Source organism: Macaca fascicularis, chromosome 1 (genome assembly GCF_037993035.2).
Source record: "Macaca fascicularis isolate 582-1 chromosome 1, T2T-MFA8v1.1".
NCBI lineage: Eukaryota > Metazoa > Chordata > Mammalia > Primates > Cercopithecidae > Macaca > Macaca fascicularis.
This window is the reverse complement of record NC_088375.1, coordinates 172,635,090-172,654,849: the sequence shown is the minus strand read 5'-3', so window position 1 is coordinate 172,654,849 and position 19,760 is coordinate 172,635,090. Positions and strand designations below refer to the sequence as shown.

At 41.6% G+C, this 19,760-nt stretch overlaps 1 protein-coding gene across 12 annotated transcripts in view; it reads left to right on the top strand.

The window, feature by feature from the left end:
• PATJ (PATJ crumbs cell polarity complex component) overlaps positions 1 to 19,760 on the top strand; it is a 426,407-nt gene that overhangs the window by 320,543 nt on the left and 86,104 nt on the right. For all 12 annotated transcript variants that reach the window (XM_045369982.2, XM_045369962.2, XM_045369973.3 and 9 more), the window contains one exon: positions 15,259 to 15,376. In XM_045369982.2, coding sequence (XP_045225917.2) covers positions 15,259 to 15,376 — 118 coding nt within the window. The remainder of the gene's footprint in view (positions 1 to 15,258; positions 15,377 to 19,760) is intronic.

Sequence of the window (19,760 nt, the reverse complement as noted above, 5' to 3'; positions counted from 1 at the left end):
AGCTTTTCCTACTTTTGTGAAAAATGATATTGGTAGTTTGACAGAAATAGCATTGAATGCGTAGATTGCTTTGGGCAGTATAGCCATTTTAACAATATTGATTCATCCAGTCCATGAGCATAGAATGTTTTTCCATTTGTTTGTGTATCTCTGATTTCTTTCAGCTGTGTTTTGTAGTTCTTCTTATAGAGCTCCTTCACCTCCTTGGTTAAATGTATCCCTAGGTATTTTTTGTGTGTGGCTATTGTAAATGGAATTGCATTCCTGATTTGGCTCTCAGCTTGAATGTATTTGGTGTATAGAACTACTACTGATTTTTGTTCACTGATTTTGTATCTTGAAACTTCACTGAAGTCATTTATCAGTTCTGGTAGTCTTTTGGCAGAGTCTTTAGGGTTTTTTAGTTACAGAATCATATCAGTGAAGGGAGAGAATTTGGCTTTTTATTTTCCTATTCGAATGCCTTTTATTTCTTTCTCTTGCCTGATTGCTCTGGCTAGCCCTTCCAGTACTATGTTGAATAGGAGTGGTGGGAGTGGGCATCCTTGTCTTGTTGGAACATAAGAGTTCTTAAGAGTTCTTAAAGAGGAATGCTTCCAGCTTTTACACAATCAATATGATGTTGGCTGTGAGTTTGTCAAAGATGGCTGTTAGTATTTTGAGGTACGTTCCTACGATGCCTAGTTTGTTGAGGGTTTTTATCACAAAGGTATGTTGGATTTTATTGAAAGCTTTTTCCGAGTCTACTAAGATGATAATATGGTTTTTGTTTTTAATATTATGGACTTAATGACTTTTGAAGTATAATTGGGGTATGAACCATAATGCCTTTTTTTTTTTTTTTAAGACCAAGTCTTACTCTATTGCCCAGGCTAGAGTGCAGTGTCACAATCTCAGCTAACTGCAACCTCCATCTCCCAGGTTCAAGCAATTCTCCTGCCTCAGCCACATGAGTAGCTGGGATTACAGGTGTTCATCACCATGCCCAGCTAATTTTTTTTTTGTATTTTAAGTAAAGATGAGCTTTTACCACGTTGGCCAGGCTGGTCTTGAACTCCTGAGCTCAAGTGATCTGCCCTCCTCGGCCTCCCAAAGTGCTGGGATTACAGGCATGAGCCACCGCGCTGGGCCCTCATAAGTGTTTTTAAAGTGCTGGTATCCAAGTATGAAAAAATAGCTTAAAATGTGTTTCTAATGATTATGGGCTTCTTGTTAGGTCTTACTTCCAGGCTAGAATTCCCAGGTGTTATATCCTACTCATTTTTAAAATGAGGTCTTGAACTGTATGCTTAAAATTGAGTTTTACCCCCAATTTGCACTCTATCAACTGCTGGATTTCTGGTTTGCTATTGGGAGCAGATGTCACTGTGCAAATCTTTTTTTCTGTTTCAGATGCAACATAAAAAATGCATCTGTAGCAAGAGTCTAGGAATTCCCTCTAAGGAGCAGGAAAGTGTGACTGAGTCAGCACTGGCTTCTCTTTTGTGACAGTATGCAAATTGCCAATGGCAGAGTTCAAGTGCATTCAAATATGTGGCATTTTTCACAGCTCATTGTTCTTTATATCTTGTATTCCTGAAAACCACTTGAGATTTGCGTACATGATAAATTTCCTTTTCTTGGTGATAAAAAAGGCTGCAGATTTTACATTCAAATCTATTTCCTTCAGGAAAGTCTCTGGAGAAAAGCTTTTGGTTTTTTCTTCTGTTCTATTCCTTTCACTGTAGTAAATGAGGATAATGTAGAGACACCAGAGTAACAGAGAAAGTAACCTCATGAACTCAAAGACAGCAGAAATGTAGGCACACACTTTTGACACAAATTCATAGCTTTAGGCCGGGCGTGGTGGCTCATGTCTGTAATCCTAGCACTTTGGGAGGCTGAGACAGGCGGCTCACCTGATTTCAGGAGTTCTAGACCAGCCTGGGCAACATGGCAAAACCCCTTCTCTACTAAAAATACAAAAATTAGCCCAGCATAGTGGCGCTTGCCTGTAATTCCAGCTACTCGGGAGGCTGAGGCAAATCGCTTGATCCCAGGAGGCGGAGGTTGCAGTGAGCCAAGATCACGCCATTGCACTCCAGCCTGGGTGACAGAGTAAGACTGTCTTTAAAAAAAAAAAAAAAATTTACAGCTTTGATGTCTACTAGCTTACATTCATTCCCAACCACTGTAACTGGTCCAATGTGGAGACTTATTCAACTTGAAATTTAACTTGCCCAGAAGGAATTACTTGCTTCTCAGATTTTTTCTAAATTGAGAAAGTGATCTCACAATCGTAATTATTAGCACTCAGGGTTTAGAGAAGTAAAATGACAGGGCTCCGAACCCAGAACCCAGACTTTCTCACACTGGTCACATCCCCTTTTTTCAGAATCCCACTGCTCCTCAGAAACAAGTGCTGCTTGGGCGCTGTTCTCTGAGTCTATAAAGTTTTCAGTTTTCTGGGAAGCCTTACTTGCCCACATAATAAGAACCTATAATCTAAAATGTGTGTTGATTTGGTTCTCCTTCAAAGGGAGCTATAAATCCACCTTCTCTTTCAGAAATTAAGCAAGTTTATATTGAGGGCCTGTTATGTCCCAGGCTCTGCACTAACCAAGCTGTAGTGACAGTGAAGAATCCTGCCTTCAGGGAGCTTTCGGAACTGCTGAGGATAACAGCAGCTAAAGATTCCATGGCATTTACTATGCATTCTATAGGCATTATTCTAAGTGTATTAATTTCTATTTTATATGAGATTAATCTAAGGAAATTGAGACACAGAGACACTCAACTAATAAGTGTCACAGCCAAGATTTGAATCCAACTTTAAATAAGTACTTATTAAGGTTAATAAGTATTATTGAAGGACAAAGCAAGGTGCTGTGGGAACTTTTTTTGTGTGAGACAGGGTCACACTCTGTCACCCAGGTTGGAGCACAGTGGTGTGATCACAGCTCACTGCAGCTTTGACCTCCTGGGCTTAAGCAGTCTTCCCACCACAGCTTCCCGAAGTGTTGGGATTACAGGCAGGAGACAGCAAGCCTGGCCTGTGGGAACTTTGCTAATGTGATTTCACCTGATCCACGTGGTGAGATGAGTAGGAATTAGGCTGGAACTGACCCAGGAAAAGGCTTTTTAAGTATATTCCTCCTGCCAACTGCACAGACAAAATCAACCTACTGAGACCACAGCATTGCAGTAGAGAAAGAATTTAATTGATGCAAGACCAGCCCACGCACAGGAGAACTGGAGTTCAGTCTCCCTGAAGGCTCAGACCTTGGGGTTTTTATGGACAGTTTGGTGGGCAGGGGGCTAGGGAATGGGTGCTGCTGATTGGTTGGGGGTAAATTCATAAAGGTGTGGAAAGAGTCCTTGTGCACTGATCCACCTCTGGGTGGAGCCACAGGATCAGTTGAATCATGAGTCACAAGTCCACATGGGGTCAGTTTGAAAGATATCTCAAAGAACCAAGCTTAGGTTCTACAATAGTGATATTATCTACAACTGGGGAAATCACAAACCTTGTGACCTCTAGCTATATGACCCCTGAGAAGCAAGGGATTATAGAAACTGCCTCTCTTAGCAGAGAGTCCAGGCCCCTCCCATAATTCCTATTCTTTTTTTTTTTGAGATGGAGTTTTGCCATGTCACCCAGGCTGGAGTGCAGTGGTGTGATCTTGGCTCTCTGCAACCTCCACCTCCCAGGTGCAAGCATTTCTGCCTCAGCCTCCTGAGTAGCTGGGACTACAGGCACATGCCACCACTCCCGGCTAATTTTTTGTATTTTTAGTAGAGATGGGGTTTCACCGTGTTAGCCAGAATGGTCTCGATCTCCTGACCTCATGATCCACCCACCTCGGCCTCCCAAAGTGCTGGAATTGATGTGAGCCACCATGCCCAGCCCCCATATTCCTATTTTTGTGGCTTTTTATTACTCTTACAAAGGGAGCTTTTGATCCCTAAGCAAGGAAGGGGTTAGTTTTAGGTGGGGACTATTATCATCTTTGCTTTCAAGTTAAACTATCCACTAAATTCCTCCCAGAGTTACCATGGCCTACATGCAGGAATGATCAAGGACGGTGAGGCGGTCAAGAAGCTAGATTGAGTCAACTATGTCACATTTCTCTTACTGTCATAATTTTGCAAAGGCAGCTTCAGCTACAAAGTGGAAGCCCAAGGACCAAAAGTAGTAGTAAACGTTTGTGTTTGTTTGTTGTTTGTCTGATGGGCATGTTTTGAGAATTGTTGAATTTGAATGCTTTTAGGCTAAACCACCATCTCTGTTTGTTTTGAGATGGGGTATCACTCTATAACCCCGGCTGGAGTGCAGTGGCACAATCTCAGCTCACTGCAACTTCTGCCTCCCAGGCTCAAGCGATCCTCCCATCTCAGCCTCCTGAGTAGCTGGGACCACAGATGTGCACCACCATGCCTGGCTAATTTTTGTATTTTTTGTAGAGATGGGGTTTCACCATGTTCCCTAGGCTGGTCTCCTGAACTCAAGTGATCCACCCACCTCAGCCTCCCAAAGTGCTGGGATTACAGGCATGAGCCACCACGCCTGGCCTAATTTGTTGTCTTATACTCAGTTTGCGTCATTCATCTTCAGTTGGCTCCCTTGCAGCCTGATTCCTGGATGCATCTGAGTTTGTTTTCCTGGTGGATATTTTCTGGGAGAGATGGGCTCCACCCTGTTTCAATTAGGAGTCTCTTGGTTGCAAGTGACAGAATCTCAATTTGACATTACTTAGACAAAAGGAGAAATTTACTCAAGGGCTAGAGGTTTGTTTGTTTGTTTTTCATATACTTGCAGGCAGCATGTGGTTGACACTTAGCCTCAGAGGCGGTTGGAACCAGAGACCTGCTGCTGCCAGGGTTCTCTCTGTTTATCTGACTCTTCTCCTGCAGATGTGTTTCTTCAGCCTGGTGTGTGTATGGCTGCCCGAAGCTCCTAAGCTTCTCTGCCAGAAAAGAGCTGACTCTTCCGTTGGTTCTACTTTGGAAAATCCGTAGAATGTTCTTGTGTGGTTCAAGTGTCCACCCTTGGACCAGTTACTGTGGCCAGAGAGACAGGGCATTTTGATTGTCCAGCTTTGGGACAGAGATCAACCAGCTTTGGGGACTGTCAGCTGGACATCTCACCCATCTGTTATACGCGGATATTGCCGGTATTGCCTTTTATGTCCACCCTTCAGAAGCTCCTTCACTTGATCACAGTAATTTTCCTGGCCCACAGAGCCTTTTCTGCAGAGCTCATAGTGCTGTGCTGAAGATTATAGCATCATGCTGACAGAATGTGTCATATCAGTTTCTTTCATGAAATGAGATGACCTTCCTACGACCCTTCTTCAGTCTTCTTATGGAGAGGTCCCTTGCAAAGGAAACACATTAGAATGTCCCCAAACCTCAGTTTTGAAGGTATTAAGAGCTCCTTTGGTGTAATAATTGGGCAATTAGCAAATTACAAACTCGTGTTTAAACACAAAACATGAAGGAAAGTGACCCAAGGTCACTGCCGTGGCTAGTGCCATGATTTTTTTCCCAATCCAAGTTTAAAATAAGCAGGCATGACTTGTTCTGACCTGATATTGAATCTAAAAATGGAATCACTATGTCATTGCTGGCCAAGAATCTTGTGTGTGTTGCTGGGAGGAGGTAAACAGTACTTACCCTTTCCCTGGAGGTTCACTCCTCAGTTAAGAGCAAGGGTTCTGCAGCAAGATGCGTCTGGGTTCAGTTCTGGCTTGGCAAATACTAATTTATCCTCTCTGTGCCCCAGTTACCTCAGCTCTAAATAAGAGCAATAATTGTCCCTAATACACAGGTCTGTTGTGCACACAACAAATGTGTAATATGCCTAGCTCAGTAACAGGCACAGCCGTACTCAGGAGATTTGAGATTTCATAATTTTCGTCATCATCATGTACCAGCTCCGTCCCTTGGCTGGGATGTTTAAGGGTAATCAATATAAGAAATGGGACAGTGTTTTAGACCAGATGCTTTTCAGAAATCCAATTTCCTCCTTCTACATTTTTAAGGACAAGAGAAAAGGAAGGAAACTGACACTTCAGGCTCCTGCTCCCCACCACACACCTTCATGCATCTGCCATTCAGTTGTATTCATCATTTCTATGATTATTTCTTTAACGTCTGTCTCACTAGATCTGTAAATGTGCTCAGGGCAAGGGCTCCTCTGTTTTTCTTTTTCTATCTGCTGGCATGTAGTAGGTGCTCAGTAAGCATGTATGGAATTCAACTTTGCTCACAGCCGCTTATTCACGTAGCTGTTACTGCATTTTTAATGTTGCCAGAAATGAAGCTTTCCAAACACTGTTACTGCTAGTAAGTAGCAGAACCAGTCTGAACCCAGATTTTCTGGCTGTTATTCCACTGCCATTTCCTTTTACTAAAAAGTGCAAATGATAAGGAAGAATAAAACCAAATTAGTACTTCCTGTATGTGATACACAAATTGGATTTTTAAACCTGTAGTTAGGGAAGTTAGGTCCTTTGTCCCACTGCTGGTTAATTGGGGTTGAAACCAAGGTCAAATTGCAGATCTGCAATATCATTTTCAAACAGAGGCACTTACTTTTGCTCCTCCTAAGGCCATTTGATACACATTGGTAGGAATAACACCAATAGTTTCCGTTTACGAGGCAGGTTAGAGTTTTTCCTCTAAAAATTCCTATGAGCCTTATTGACCTTTCCATGTCTTTTTTTCTCTCTTTTCAAGTGTGATCCTTTAAAGTAAGGGCCACAGAGTCCCCTTCACTGTGTGACCTTCCTTTCATGGCAGGCTCTCAAATCCACCCAGGTGCATTTAAGATTTAAGTTCCCGAACTTTGATTCATTCAGCACTAACACTTTATAAAGCCCGTATTTTATTCTGCCATATGTTGAAGAAAGAAATAAGACAAAGTCCATCTTATTAAGATATGGGAGACACATACATAAAAAAATACAATATAATCTTGCAAATAAGTGATAAAATTAATTGGTTCATGTTGTGGAAGGGGCACCACCCAGGGGCTAAGGGAAGAATTACAAGATGAGGTGATTTTTTTAGTTCATTTTATATCATACCATCTGTTTAGGAGAAAAGTTTATAAAGGGCAGGGGAGCAATCCTAGGATCTATCTCCTAGAAGGGGAGAATTAAAGAGAATCTGAATGAGTAAGATAAGTCTGGCCCCAAAAAAAATCAGTTTGAAAGTATGCAGCTAAGTGTAGGCATGGTCATCCAGGGGACCTAGGCTCCACTGTCAGGATAGTGCTTACTGGGGTTAAATCTTTGAGGTTGTAAACCAGTGGGGAATTAAGGACATAGGATGAGATTGTAACCGAATCTAATAATAATGAACAGCTAGGCATAACTTGATCATTATCTATTGTATTGTTATACATCTAATGGGAGCCTGGTGAAGAAAGGCTGTGTGAACATGCCTAGGAAGGAAACCTGAGGCAGGGGATGTCAAATTCAATTAAAGGCAAAAAAACAAACAAAAACCAGTTACAGAAAATACTGTGAGATACAAAGGTAAGTTAGTCCTATTTACTCTAAAGGTTGCCTCCAGCATTTCCTACAGGAGAAAAGTGTCCTTTCTAGGTCACTTCTAAGACTCTTAGCACTGTGGTTCTGGGTGCTTGTTCTGGGCCCTGCACTAGTCCCCTATAATGCATTTTGGAACATGGGGCAACCATAGCCCAATTCCATTTACTATCATCATTAGCATCTTTAGTAAATATTATTAATTGCCAGGTGTGATGCTAAGGGCGCTCATGCATTACTCCATTTAATCTTTTCAGCATCCTGAAAGTATAGCTACTTTTATTTTTTTCCATTTTACGGATGGGGAAATCAAGGCTTGAAGAGGGCAAATAACCTGTTCAGGTTTGTAGAACACTTTTGTTTGTTTGTTTGTTTGTTTGTTTGAGACAGAATCTTGCTCTGTCACCCAGTCTGGAGTGCAGTGGCGCAATCTCAGCTCACTGCAACCTCCACCTCCCCAGGTCAAGTGATTCTCTTGTCTCAGACTTCCGAGTAGCTGGGATTACAGACACCCAGCTAAGTTTTGTATTTTGAGTACAGACAGGGTTTTACTATATTGGCCAGACTGGTCTCAAACTCCTGACCTCAGGTGATCCGCCCCCCTTGGCCTCCCAAAGTGCTGAGACTACAGGCATGAGCCACCGCGCCCGGCCAGGTTTGCAGAACTCTTAAGTTGAAGAGCTAGGATCACAAACTCCTAGCATTCCATTCATTATACAAGTTATCCCTGTCTTCCAGATCAGCTTACCTACCTGCTGTCTGTGTGCTACACCTCACCAACCTGGGTGTCTCAGATGTTACCAAGAAGACAGAGTAAACCCATGCTTTCTCCTATCCAAACCAGTCTCTCCTGTTCCCTGCTTTGTCCAAGCCCAGTTGCAGGAGTTTATGCCTAAAAGTGAACCATCATATGATAATTTCCCCTGAAAATGTGCCTACTAAAAAAAAGATAGGATATGATGGGAGGCAGACATGAACATTCTGGTCAATTTATTGGTGTTATTATTTATTTCAGTTAATACACTGCCCTTTTGCTATGCTTCAGCTTTCCACATGTGTAGGCAGTTTGGATTCTCCCAAGTCTGGATTCTGCACTCCTCCGTGGAGTTTAGAGCTAACTTACCTTTATCCCATAGTATTTTCTGTAACCGTGATTTTTTTTTTTTTTTGTGCTTTTTTTTGTTTGTTTGTTTTAATTCTAATTGAATGTCTTAAGGGGAAAAAACTCTAATTCAGGATTTGAGCCCTGAACAGATAGGTTTATAGGGATATTAGTGTGACAGAAAAAGAAAAAACTCTGGCTGGAATGACCATCAAACGATATCTGGCCGAGTGTGGTGTTGCTCCTGTAGTCCCAGCTACCCAGGAGGCTGAGACAGGAGGATCACTTGAATCCAGAAGTTTGCGGCTATAACAAGCTCTGCCAATTGGGTGTCCACACTAAGTTCGGCATCGATATGGTGACCTCCTGGGAGGAGGGACCACCAAGATGCCTAAAAAGGGCAGGTCAAAACCCCTGTGCTGATGAGTAGTGAGATCATGCCTGTGAAGAGCCCACTGTGCTCCAGCAGCAACATAAAAAGACCCTGTCTTTATTTTTTTTTAAAAAAAAAAAAAAAAAAAAGGAAGGAAGGAAAGAAAGAAAGAGAGAGAAAGAAAAGAAATCTGATAGGTCCAAGGCCTCACAGATCTGAAAGGGCTAAAAAAACATTTGGAAATGACAAGGCTGCGTTCATTTCTAAGTCAGTCCAGTGGGTGAATGAAACTTTTTTGCCCAGTGTTTCGGTCATTTTTGTAGTAGACTGAAGCCCAATTAAATGTACTGACTGCTGAAATTGGAAAGTGCAGTTGGGCCCTCCAGTGCTGCTAATTGGTTGTGTCTTTTACATTTCAGGAAGACATGTCCCAGGTGATTGGCCAGGGCATGGTAGCAGATCAGCAGAAGGCACTGGAATACCCACCTCACAATGTACACAACTTGTACTTCAGGTTTTGCTCTACTGGAGTAGCATGTGTTATAGACTGGGTTCCAAAAGAAAAGGAGGTGATTGCAATGAGATCAGATCTTTTATTACTTGACAGGAGTGTCATGCAACCTGAAATCAAGCCACAACTGTATCATTGATTCTGTGCAAGTTATATGCAAATATCCTGTGTTCACCTCTCTGTCCCAACCCCATAAGCAGATGTTTAAAAGAGCATCCCTGGCTGGGCATGGTGGCTCATGCTTGTAATCCCAGCACTTTGGGAGGCCAAGGCAGGCAGATTGCTTGAGGTCAGGAGTTCCAGACCAGACTGGCCAACATAGCACGTCTGCTAAAAATACAAACATCTCTTCCAAAAATACAAAAATTAGCCAAATGTGGTGCATGCGTGTAGTCCCAGCTACTCAGGAAGCTGAGGCATCAGAGTCACTTGGACCTGGGAGGCAGAGGTTGCAGTGAGCCAAGATTGCGCCACTGCACTCCAGCCTGGGTGACAGAGCAAGATGCTGTCTTTAAATAAATAAATAAGTGGTATCCCTGAAAACACCCTTGCACTTAAATAAATTCTATCTAACCAGGTACAGTAGTACATACCTGTAGTCCCAGCTACTCAGGTAGCTGAGGCAGAAGGATTGCTTGAGCCCAGGAATTCCAGACCAGCCTAAGCGACATAATGAGACTCCATCTCCAAAAAAAATTATGAGAGCACCATGTCTTACACAATGTTAGAAATAAAAATTACAAATGGAAGAAATTCTATAAAATAACTTTAGTGTTCCTTACATTTGAATTTAACTTCTCTTAAAGAACTATAAACTTTTATCAAATTTTTATACTTTTGTTACTGTTGAGCTTTTTCCTTGCTTTTTTTAAGTCCAGATTTTCATATCTATGTACTAATCTATGCTTTTATGTGTCTAAAAGTATACATTGTTACTATGTTAGCTATTTTTATATTTAAGAAACTAGATTACTAGAGCTTACAGGAAATACATATTTCAAACATTGCCAAAGAAAATGCCTTTGAAAATTCTTTTAAATTATATGCTAAAAACCCAAAGTAAAAAAAAAAATAGATACAGAATGAACCTTAAAAATAACCAAATTCAGTTCAACTGAAAACCTGTAAGCAATTTTTTTTTTTTTTAAGAGACAGTCTTACTCTGTCACCCAGGCTGGAGTACAGTAGTGCAATCATAGCTCACTGTACCCTCAAACTCCTGGGCTCAAGCAGTCCTCACACCTCAGCCTCCCAAAATGTTGGGATTATAGGTGTGAGCTGCTGCATCTGGCCAATTATAATTTTTTTAATTTAAAAGCAGATTTTGCTTGAATGTATTTGCAAATACCATTAAGGTGTTAATACTTTGTATACTCCCAGCCAGGCACAGTGGCTCATGCCTGTAATCCCAGCACTTTGGGAGGCTGAGGAAGGTGGATCACCTGAGGTCAGGAGTTCAAGACCAGCCTGGCCAACATGGCAAAACCTCATCTCTACTAAAAATACCAAAATTAGCCTGGCGTGTAGCTACTTAGGAGGCTGAGGCAGGAGAATCACTTGAACCCAGGAGGCGGAGGTTGCAGTGAGCTGAGATCACAGCACTGCACTCCAGCCTGGGTGACAGAGTGAGACTCCGTCTCAAAAACAAACAAACAAACAAAACTTTATATACTCCCACCTACTTCAAGCATATAACAAACACCTCTAAAATATTACAACCATAGAATTTTAGAGCTAGGGCGAATCCTAAATAACATCTTACATTCTTCTTCTTACAGAACAATGAACACCTAAACTTCTAAATTATTCTCCTTTGGGAAAGTGATTTTAAGCCCTTTCTGTAGCTTCCAAAGAGAAATGGCCCAGAGGTCAATGGGCATCATGTGCCGTCAGGCTGGCAACTCATTATACAGAACCTTCCCACCCTCTGAGCTGCTCCAAAATGGAATGAGCTTCTTCAGGAGAGGAATTTTCCATCCCTGAAGGTTTTCCATCAGAAGCTGGCCGATCATGTATTGATATGTTCTAAAAGGACATAAAAGCATTAATAGCTGTTATTAATTAAGCCTAAATTATTTCTGGCACAGTGATGGGTTTATTTATTTACCTTTAATCTTTACAACAACCTTGCAATATATAGATGTATCACCCGTTTATAGATGGGGCAGTCAAGTGACTTGTCTGTGGTCACACAGCTAATTAGTGATAGCAAACTTAGCAGCATATACCTTCTTTTAAGTCGTGATTTTTATTTTCCTATCATGCGGCCCTGATGAAATGTAAATCCTTTCTCTAGAAAAACGCTGACAAGTACAATTTTGATACAACTACAAGGGTGTTTTACAACTAAACCAGTGGTTCTTAACCCTGTTTTATAATAGAAACACCTAGGGAGCTTTTAAAAAGTCACAAATGCTAAGACCCTCATCCCAGACCAAATAAACTGGTGTCTAGGGATGTGGATCCCAGGCAAGTTTTTTTGTTTTTGTTTTTGTTTTTCCAATTGAGACTTATCGTTTAAAGTTAAACCATGGATTAAGCCAGCGTTTCTTAAAAGATTAAGTCTTAAGCAGTAAGTCTCAATCAAAAAAAAAACAAAAAACTTGCCTGGGCTCCACACCCCCAGATGCTAATTTATTTTGTCTGTGATGGGGATCCTAGCATCTGTAATTTTTAAAAGCTCCGTAGGTGTTCGTATTATGAAACAGAGTTGAAAACCACAGGTTTAGTTAGGTTGGATGACCTATAAAGTCCATCTCAGTTCTTATAATATGGTAACATACAACAGCAAATCCATTCTTTCTGATCTTTCTTACATAGTAGTTTAGTTTTGTGCCAATGTATGAGTCATGGGAACACTCCTTTATCCATCACCACACATACCGACAACTGGAGGCCTGCCTCTATGTATATATGTTTGGACATTTCACTTGGATTCTATGGACTGCTTCCTTACTGTTAAATTGAATTCAATTCCACGAATATCTATCAGGGACCTATTATGCACCAGATGCTACATGAAACTGGGATATAAAGAAAAGCAACAATCATCTTGTGCAATGGAAAAGTCATAATTTGGTAATCTAGACTGCTCTCTCTAGTGCTTTCCTGTTTTTAAAGTCGCATGATTTTTCATAAAAGAACTCCGCAGCTTGTACCCAGCTTTGTTGGGAATCCATGTTCTTTCTCAAGGTGATACAAGATGTAAGTTGGATGTAAGTACTGTGTGAGTTAAGATACAGGCTCAATTACTGCACGAAGTTCTCTTTAGCATAAGAATCTGTGTGTGGTCAGTTGGGGGATGATATGGTGTCTCCAAAGTGTCACAGACTCAAGCACCTCTTATCTGATTACTATACTATTCTTATTTAATTACTCTACCATCCTCAAATGGTGGCACCCATTCTTTGGTTTAAGAGGGCTGCTTCAGTTATTTCCAACACATCTGCATTCCAAGCAGTGGGAAGGGGAAGACAGGATCTTTCTCCTTAGGAGAATGACCTAAACATTGTACATTCACTTCTGTTTACATCCCATTGACCAGGACTTAGCCTATTGGCACACTGCCTTCAATGAGGCTAGTAAATGTGGTCCTTAGAATAATTGGATATCTAAGTCCTCTTAATGTTCAGTTTTCTTATAGTAACCCCTTATTTGTCCTTTTCCACTTCCTTCCTTTTAAAATCACTGATAAATGTGTAATTGAATAAGTCTTTTTTTAGTCAGTATTAAATGATGGTGATAGTGGTGGGGCACTGTGGCTCATGCCTGTAATCCCAGCACTCTGAGAGGCTGAGGTGGGTGGATTGCTTGAGTCTAGGAGTTCGAGACCGGCCTGAGCAACATAGCAAAACCCCATCTTTACTAAAAAATACAAAAAATTAGCCAGGTGTGGTAGTGTGCACCTGTAATCCCAGGTACTCAGGAGGCTGAGGTAGGAGAATCACCTGAGCCCAGGAAGAGCAAGGCTTCAGTGAGCCGAGATCACGCAACTGTTCCAGCCTGGGTGCCAGAGTGAGAAACTGTCCAAAAAAAAAAAAAGAAAAGAACATCCATAGAATCATTGCCTATCAGCTGTTTGATAAACACTTTAAGCTTATAGCATTCTTCAACTATTGACTTTCAGTTCTACCTCCTTCTCTAATTAGCCGTGTGACTTCAAATATGTCACTTGACATTTATGCTTGGTTTTCTGCAAAAAGAAAAAAAGTAATATTTAATTGTCAGGGTTGTTCATGTGATTGAATGAATTTATGGATGTGAAAGTGTTTTGGAAACTAGAAAGCCCAGTGCATGTGCACAATGGATGGTATTGTTTTGTTGTTACTGCACACTGCACAGTGCCCTATATTGAGGCACGGCTTTCCACTGACAGAATCTTGAGGTGTTACAGTTACAGTTACAGTTCTGGAGCAGTTACCTGGGTCCTATTTCTAGACTCCAGAGGCAGCCTGACTACCGGACTCTTCCAGCTGGGGAATGGTTCCCTAGCCAACTGCAGATCCAGAAGGCAGGTCAGGTTACTACCTATATTTCTTAACTGCCTGTTAAATAAGCAAGGAGTCCTTTTGGTTTTTCTTAGTTTATGAATGTATGTATGTATGTATGTATTTTTGGAGACGGAGTTTCATTCTTCTTGCCCAGGCTGGAGTGCAACGGCACGGTCTCCGCTCACTGTAACCTCTGCCTCCTGGATTCAAGCAATTCTCCTGCCTCAGCCTCCAGAGTAGCTGGAATTACAGGCATGTGCCACCATGCCTGGATAATTTTTGTATTTTTTTTTAGTAGAGATGGGGTTTCACCATGTTAGCCAGGCTGGTCTCGAACTCCTGACGTCAGGTGATCCGCCCGCCTCAGCCTCCCAAAGTGCTGGGTTTACAGGCATGAGCCACCGTGCCTGGCCTCTTAGATTTTTAATATTAATATTCACTGGAGGTATTGTCAGCAAAAATCCAGAATTACAAGTTAATTTTTCCCAAACTCACACAGTAAAGGCCCCATACCTTCACTGAATTACAAGTTCACTTTCTACCCTGAGTTTCTCATGTCTTCAGTTTTGCTTTTCTTTCTTCACTCATTCACTTGTTCATTCATTCATCAAGCACTTTATTGAGTCCCTACTATGTCCAGGCACTGGGTATCACAGGGGAATAAAGCACAGTTCCTTTATGTGAATTAAATGTCACTGATGTAACTGGCATTTAGTAGGCTTTCAGGAGATGTTGGTTTTCTTTGCCCCTCATTTTGTTTAATTAACCTACCAAATGCATCTTTGACTCTAGTGTGTCGAGAAGAAATGGAGAATGTTGATGCTCTAAACATCCCCAGCGTAGATTGTTTTTCAATGTACACAAGACAGATAAGTCACTTCAAAGTCCGTAGATAAAGGGGCTTCTTGCGGATTTCATCAGAATGAGTAGAAATTGCAAAATAATTTTTGTTTTGCCTCCCACCCCCAGCTTCATGTGCAGATCACACTGACAGAGTATCTTCAGCTTTTATCTTTCCTCCCTTCCTTGATCTGCCCTTCATCAAAGCATTTTAGTTGTAAAGTTAAATAGGGAAGCATGAGGAATGAGCATAAATTATCCTAACTTCTTGCCACCCTCCAACCTTATATTCTCAGAAAACATCATTGGAGTGCACCATTGTTTTGGCAACAATACACCAGTTTGAAGGTATTTTCTTGTTACCTTTCTCTTTTTTGATATTCATCTAATTTTCCTTTCTTTTGTAGGCTGTCAGCCAGATGAAACAGCAAAAATATCCAACAAAAGTCTCCTTCAGTTCACAAGAGATACCGTTAGCACCAGATTCATCGTACCATTCAACAGACGCAGGCTTCATAGGCTATGGTATGATTCTTTCCCTGAGCAGATCTGGCTCATTAAGCCTTAGAGAAGGCAAGGGATCATAATGTCCTAAAAAGAGAACTGGACCAGGAGGCGAAAGCCTGACTTTGGGTGCTTCCTCCGCTTCCTTAGCTTTGGGGCTGGGATAGGCCACTTCATTTCCTACACCATTTTCCTCCTCTCTGCCGTCGCCATTGCCTATTGCTTTTTGAATATAAAAGCGCGAGAACAGAAAAGGACCTCAGTAGGTCAGGAGTTCAAGACCAGCCTGGTCAACATGGTGAAACCCTGTCTCCACTAAAAATACGAAAAATTAGCCGGGCATGGTGGCGCATGCCTGTAATCCCAGCTACTCAGGAAGCTGAGGCAGGATAATCGCTTGAACCCAGGAGGCACAAGTTGCAGTAAACTGAGATCGCACCCCTGCACTCCAGCCTGGAGTAAGAGAGTGAGACTCTGTCTCAAAAAAAAGAAAAGAAAAGGACCTTGGTAAATGTTATTTGACTCTGAGGCTTCTGTATTATTATTCTCTGATCTCTACAAAAGATCATATTTCGGTCTTGAGTAATATCTCTTTAAAAATCCTATCAAACCCAATTTTTAGTCCTGCAAATGTTGCTATAAGCTGTTTGAAGAATGTTGATTTTCAATGCTTAACCAAATTGGTATTCACATTCTCTCTTTAAATTCCTGGCTTGAATTATGTTGACTGGGGGTTGAAAATAGAACTTTATAATGAATAATAGGTATTTCTACTTTGCTTTTTTTTTTTTTTGAGACAGAGTCTCACTCTGTCACCCAGGCTGGGGTGCAGGAGGGTGATCTCAGCTCACTGCAACCTCTGCCTCCCGGGTTCAAGTGATTCTCCTGCCTCGGCCTCCTGAGTAGCTGAGATTACAGGAGCCCACCACCATGCCTGGCTAATTTTTGTATTTTTAGTAGAGACAGGGTTTCACCATGTTGGCCAGGCTGGTCTCAAACTCTTGTCCTCAAGTGATTTGCCTGCCTCAGGCTCCCAAAGTGCTGAGATTACAGACGTGAGCCACTGTGCCCAGCCCTACTTTGCTTTTGTGCAGTATACATCAGTAAAAAACTCTTTAAAAGACAGTACTCACCAATGGCAAAGCATAACCCTACATTAATTTAGCAGTCCTGAAATCTTTGTGGTATTTGTCTTTTATGTATTTTTTCATAAATATTAACTTCATAAAGTTCATCCAGCAGGTACCATTTTAAAGCACTGTGGTTGTACTAAAACACTTGATACGTGTGGTCAGAAAACTATGTCCCATGGGTCAAATCTGGCCTACCAGCTAGCTGTGTATGGTCTACAGGCTAAAAAAGGTTTTCACTTTTTAAAGGTTGAAAAAACACCAAAGAACATTTCATTTAAAATTCTATGAAATTCATATTTCAGTTTCTACAAATACAGGTTTATAGACACTCACTTATTTATTTCTGTATTGTCAGTGGCTTTTTTCACACTATAATGATGGCATTAAGTGGTCGCAACAGAGACAGTCTGGCCTATAATGCCCTAAATATGTATACATGGCAGGTTACCAACAATGCATGCTGACCATGGAGGTAGACGAGCTGAGTTTTGGTAATATATATCACATATTTATACTCAGATGACAGAAATTCAGCATCCTTCCTGGTTTTCATTCTCATGGTTAAATAAATAAATAAATACATGAAGTTCATCATCCTACAGTTGAATCTGTAGAAATTTTATTCATTTACTCATCTACTTACCACGCATTTATTGAGGACTTGGTATGAGCCGGGTTTGGGGCTGGATTCCATGAGAGAAGTAAATAAAAAGACTGACTCAGGACCGGCTGGGGTGAGGCAGACGTGGAGGAGGGAAAAGAAATTCCATCTCCAGGATGTCTCACCAGGTGTTTTTTCTCTCTTCTCGCTGAGGAGACTATGCTAGTCATTTACAAAAGCAGTATAAGCTTTTTGTTTTTTATTTTATTTTATTTTTTTTGAGACGGAGTCTCGCTCTGTCACCCAGGCTGGAGTGCAGTGGCCGGATCTCAGCTCACTGCAAGCTCCGCCTCCCGGGTTTACGCCATTCTCCGGCCTCAGCCTCCCGAGTAGCTGGGACTACAGGCGCCCGCCACCTCGCCCGGCTAGTTTTTTGTATTTCTTAATAGAGACGGGGTTTCACCGTGTTAGCCAGGATGGTCTCGATCTCCTGACCTCGTGATCCGCCCGTCTCGGCCTCCCAAAGTGCTGGGATTACAGGCTTGAGCCACCGCGCCCGGCCTATAAGCTTTTTATTTATTTATCTATTTATTTATTTGAGACGGAGTTTTGCTCTTGTTGCCCGGGCTGGAATGCAGTGGTGTGATCTCGGCTCACTGCAACCTCCACCTCCCGGGTTCAAGTGGTTCTCCTGCCTTAGCCTTCCTAGTAGTTGAGATTACAGGCGTGAGCCACCATGCCTGGCTAATTTTGTATTTTTAATAGAGACGGGGTTTCACCATGTTGGTCAAGCTGATATCGAACTCCTGACCTCAGGTGATCCGCCCACCTCAGCCTCCCAAAGTGCTGGGATTACAGGCGTGAGCCACCACACCTGGCCTAAAAGCCATATAAACTTTTTAAAGCACCCATGAAAGTGTGCCACTATCATATGTCGTTTTTCTTGTAAATTAATGGGAAATGTAGTACAAAATACATATACTGCAAAAAGATTTAGAGACAAATTTGGTTTACAATTTAATATTCTGCCTTGCCTCTATCTTACCTACAGCGTGTTTCTTTTTGTTTTATTGGCAAGCTTTTTCTGTACAGGAGTCAATAGTAAATATTTTAGGATGTGGTCCACACAGCCTCTGTTGTAGTTTCTCACCCCTGCAATTGTAGTGTGCTAGCCACCATAGGCTGGCCATAGGCTACTTCTAAGTATGGCACTTTTTATGGTTGTGTCACTGAATTTCTTGCTCCTAACCAGGAGGCCTTTAGATTAATCAATCCCATATGGACAGGAACAACAGATAGATGAATATCCACAATGTGCCAGACTGTGGGCTGGGCACCTCACACACACTGTTCGTTTAGTTCCTCTAACAGCCTCTTTAATAGAAAAATAACGTTTTTCTGATGAGAAGTGAGCTCCACTTTCACCCTCCTGTTAACTTCCTGCTTAGGAACTCAACTGTGGCTCTCTGCCACTCCAAAACCTTTTCATCCCAAAGACCATGATTATCACTTAGTTAGAGCAGAACCCCCACAGGCTCACCTGCAGCCTGTTTTTCTTTTATACCAGTGATTGACAAGCTTTTTCTATAAAGAAGTAGATAGTAAATATTTTAGGCTTATGGACCACACAACCTCTGTTGCAGTTACTCACCCCTGCCATTGTAGTATGCTAACAGCCATAGGCTAGGCATAAATGAATTCGTGGGTTTGTGTTCCAATACGACTTTATTTACAGACACTGAGATTTAGACTCATATCATTTTCACATGCCTTGAGACATTATTTTGCTTTTGATCTTTTTTCAAGCTTTTGAAAGTGTAAAAGCCATTCTTGATCCGTGGGCTGTAGTCCGCTGACCCCTGCTTTTACAAAATAGGTTTGATGAGCATTGGGATCTCACCTCAGCTCTGTGCATTAGCTGCAGCTGACCAGCAGATGGGGCCCTCTCTCATCAGCCCTTGCCTGAATTGTATCATAATGTAGGAAACAATATTCATGGTGATCAAACTTAGTGATCAGAAAATATGACATTCTCTGGAGATTATGATTTGTATGAGCATCTCTTGAAATTATTCAACATTTTGAATGTTTTGAAGTTTTGTTGTTGTTGTTGTCGTTTTGAGACGGAGTTTCACTCTTCTTGGCCAGGCTAGAGGGCAATGGCACTGTCTCAGCTCACTGCAACCTCTGCCTTCTGGGCTCAAGCGATTGTCCTGCCTCAGTCTCCTGAGTAGCTGGGATTACAGGCATGAGCCACCACACCCAGCTATTTTTTGTATTTTTAGTAGAGACGAGGTTTCACTATGTTGACCAGGCTGTGCTCGAACTCCTGACCTCAGGTGATCCTCCCACCTTGGCCTCCCAAAGTGCTGGAATTACAGGCGTGAGCCACCACGCCCGGGCGAATGTTTTGAGTTTTTAATAGGTTACGTTCAGTTATCTGGAAAATGCATGTAAGTAGATTTTATGCTGGATAAACAGGTGTTATTAAACATTTTTTTCTTAGCCTATAAACATTTTTTCCCTCACTCTTTGGGAAAACCCAACTGAAAACAATTGTTTTTAAAAATAAAACTTTGTAAAAAAGCAATAACTTTTAAATAAACTTTTCCTCTATGAACCCCACAAGTAATTTTTGAGTCCTGTGTTTATAATACATTTTGCCTTACTA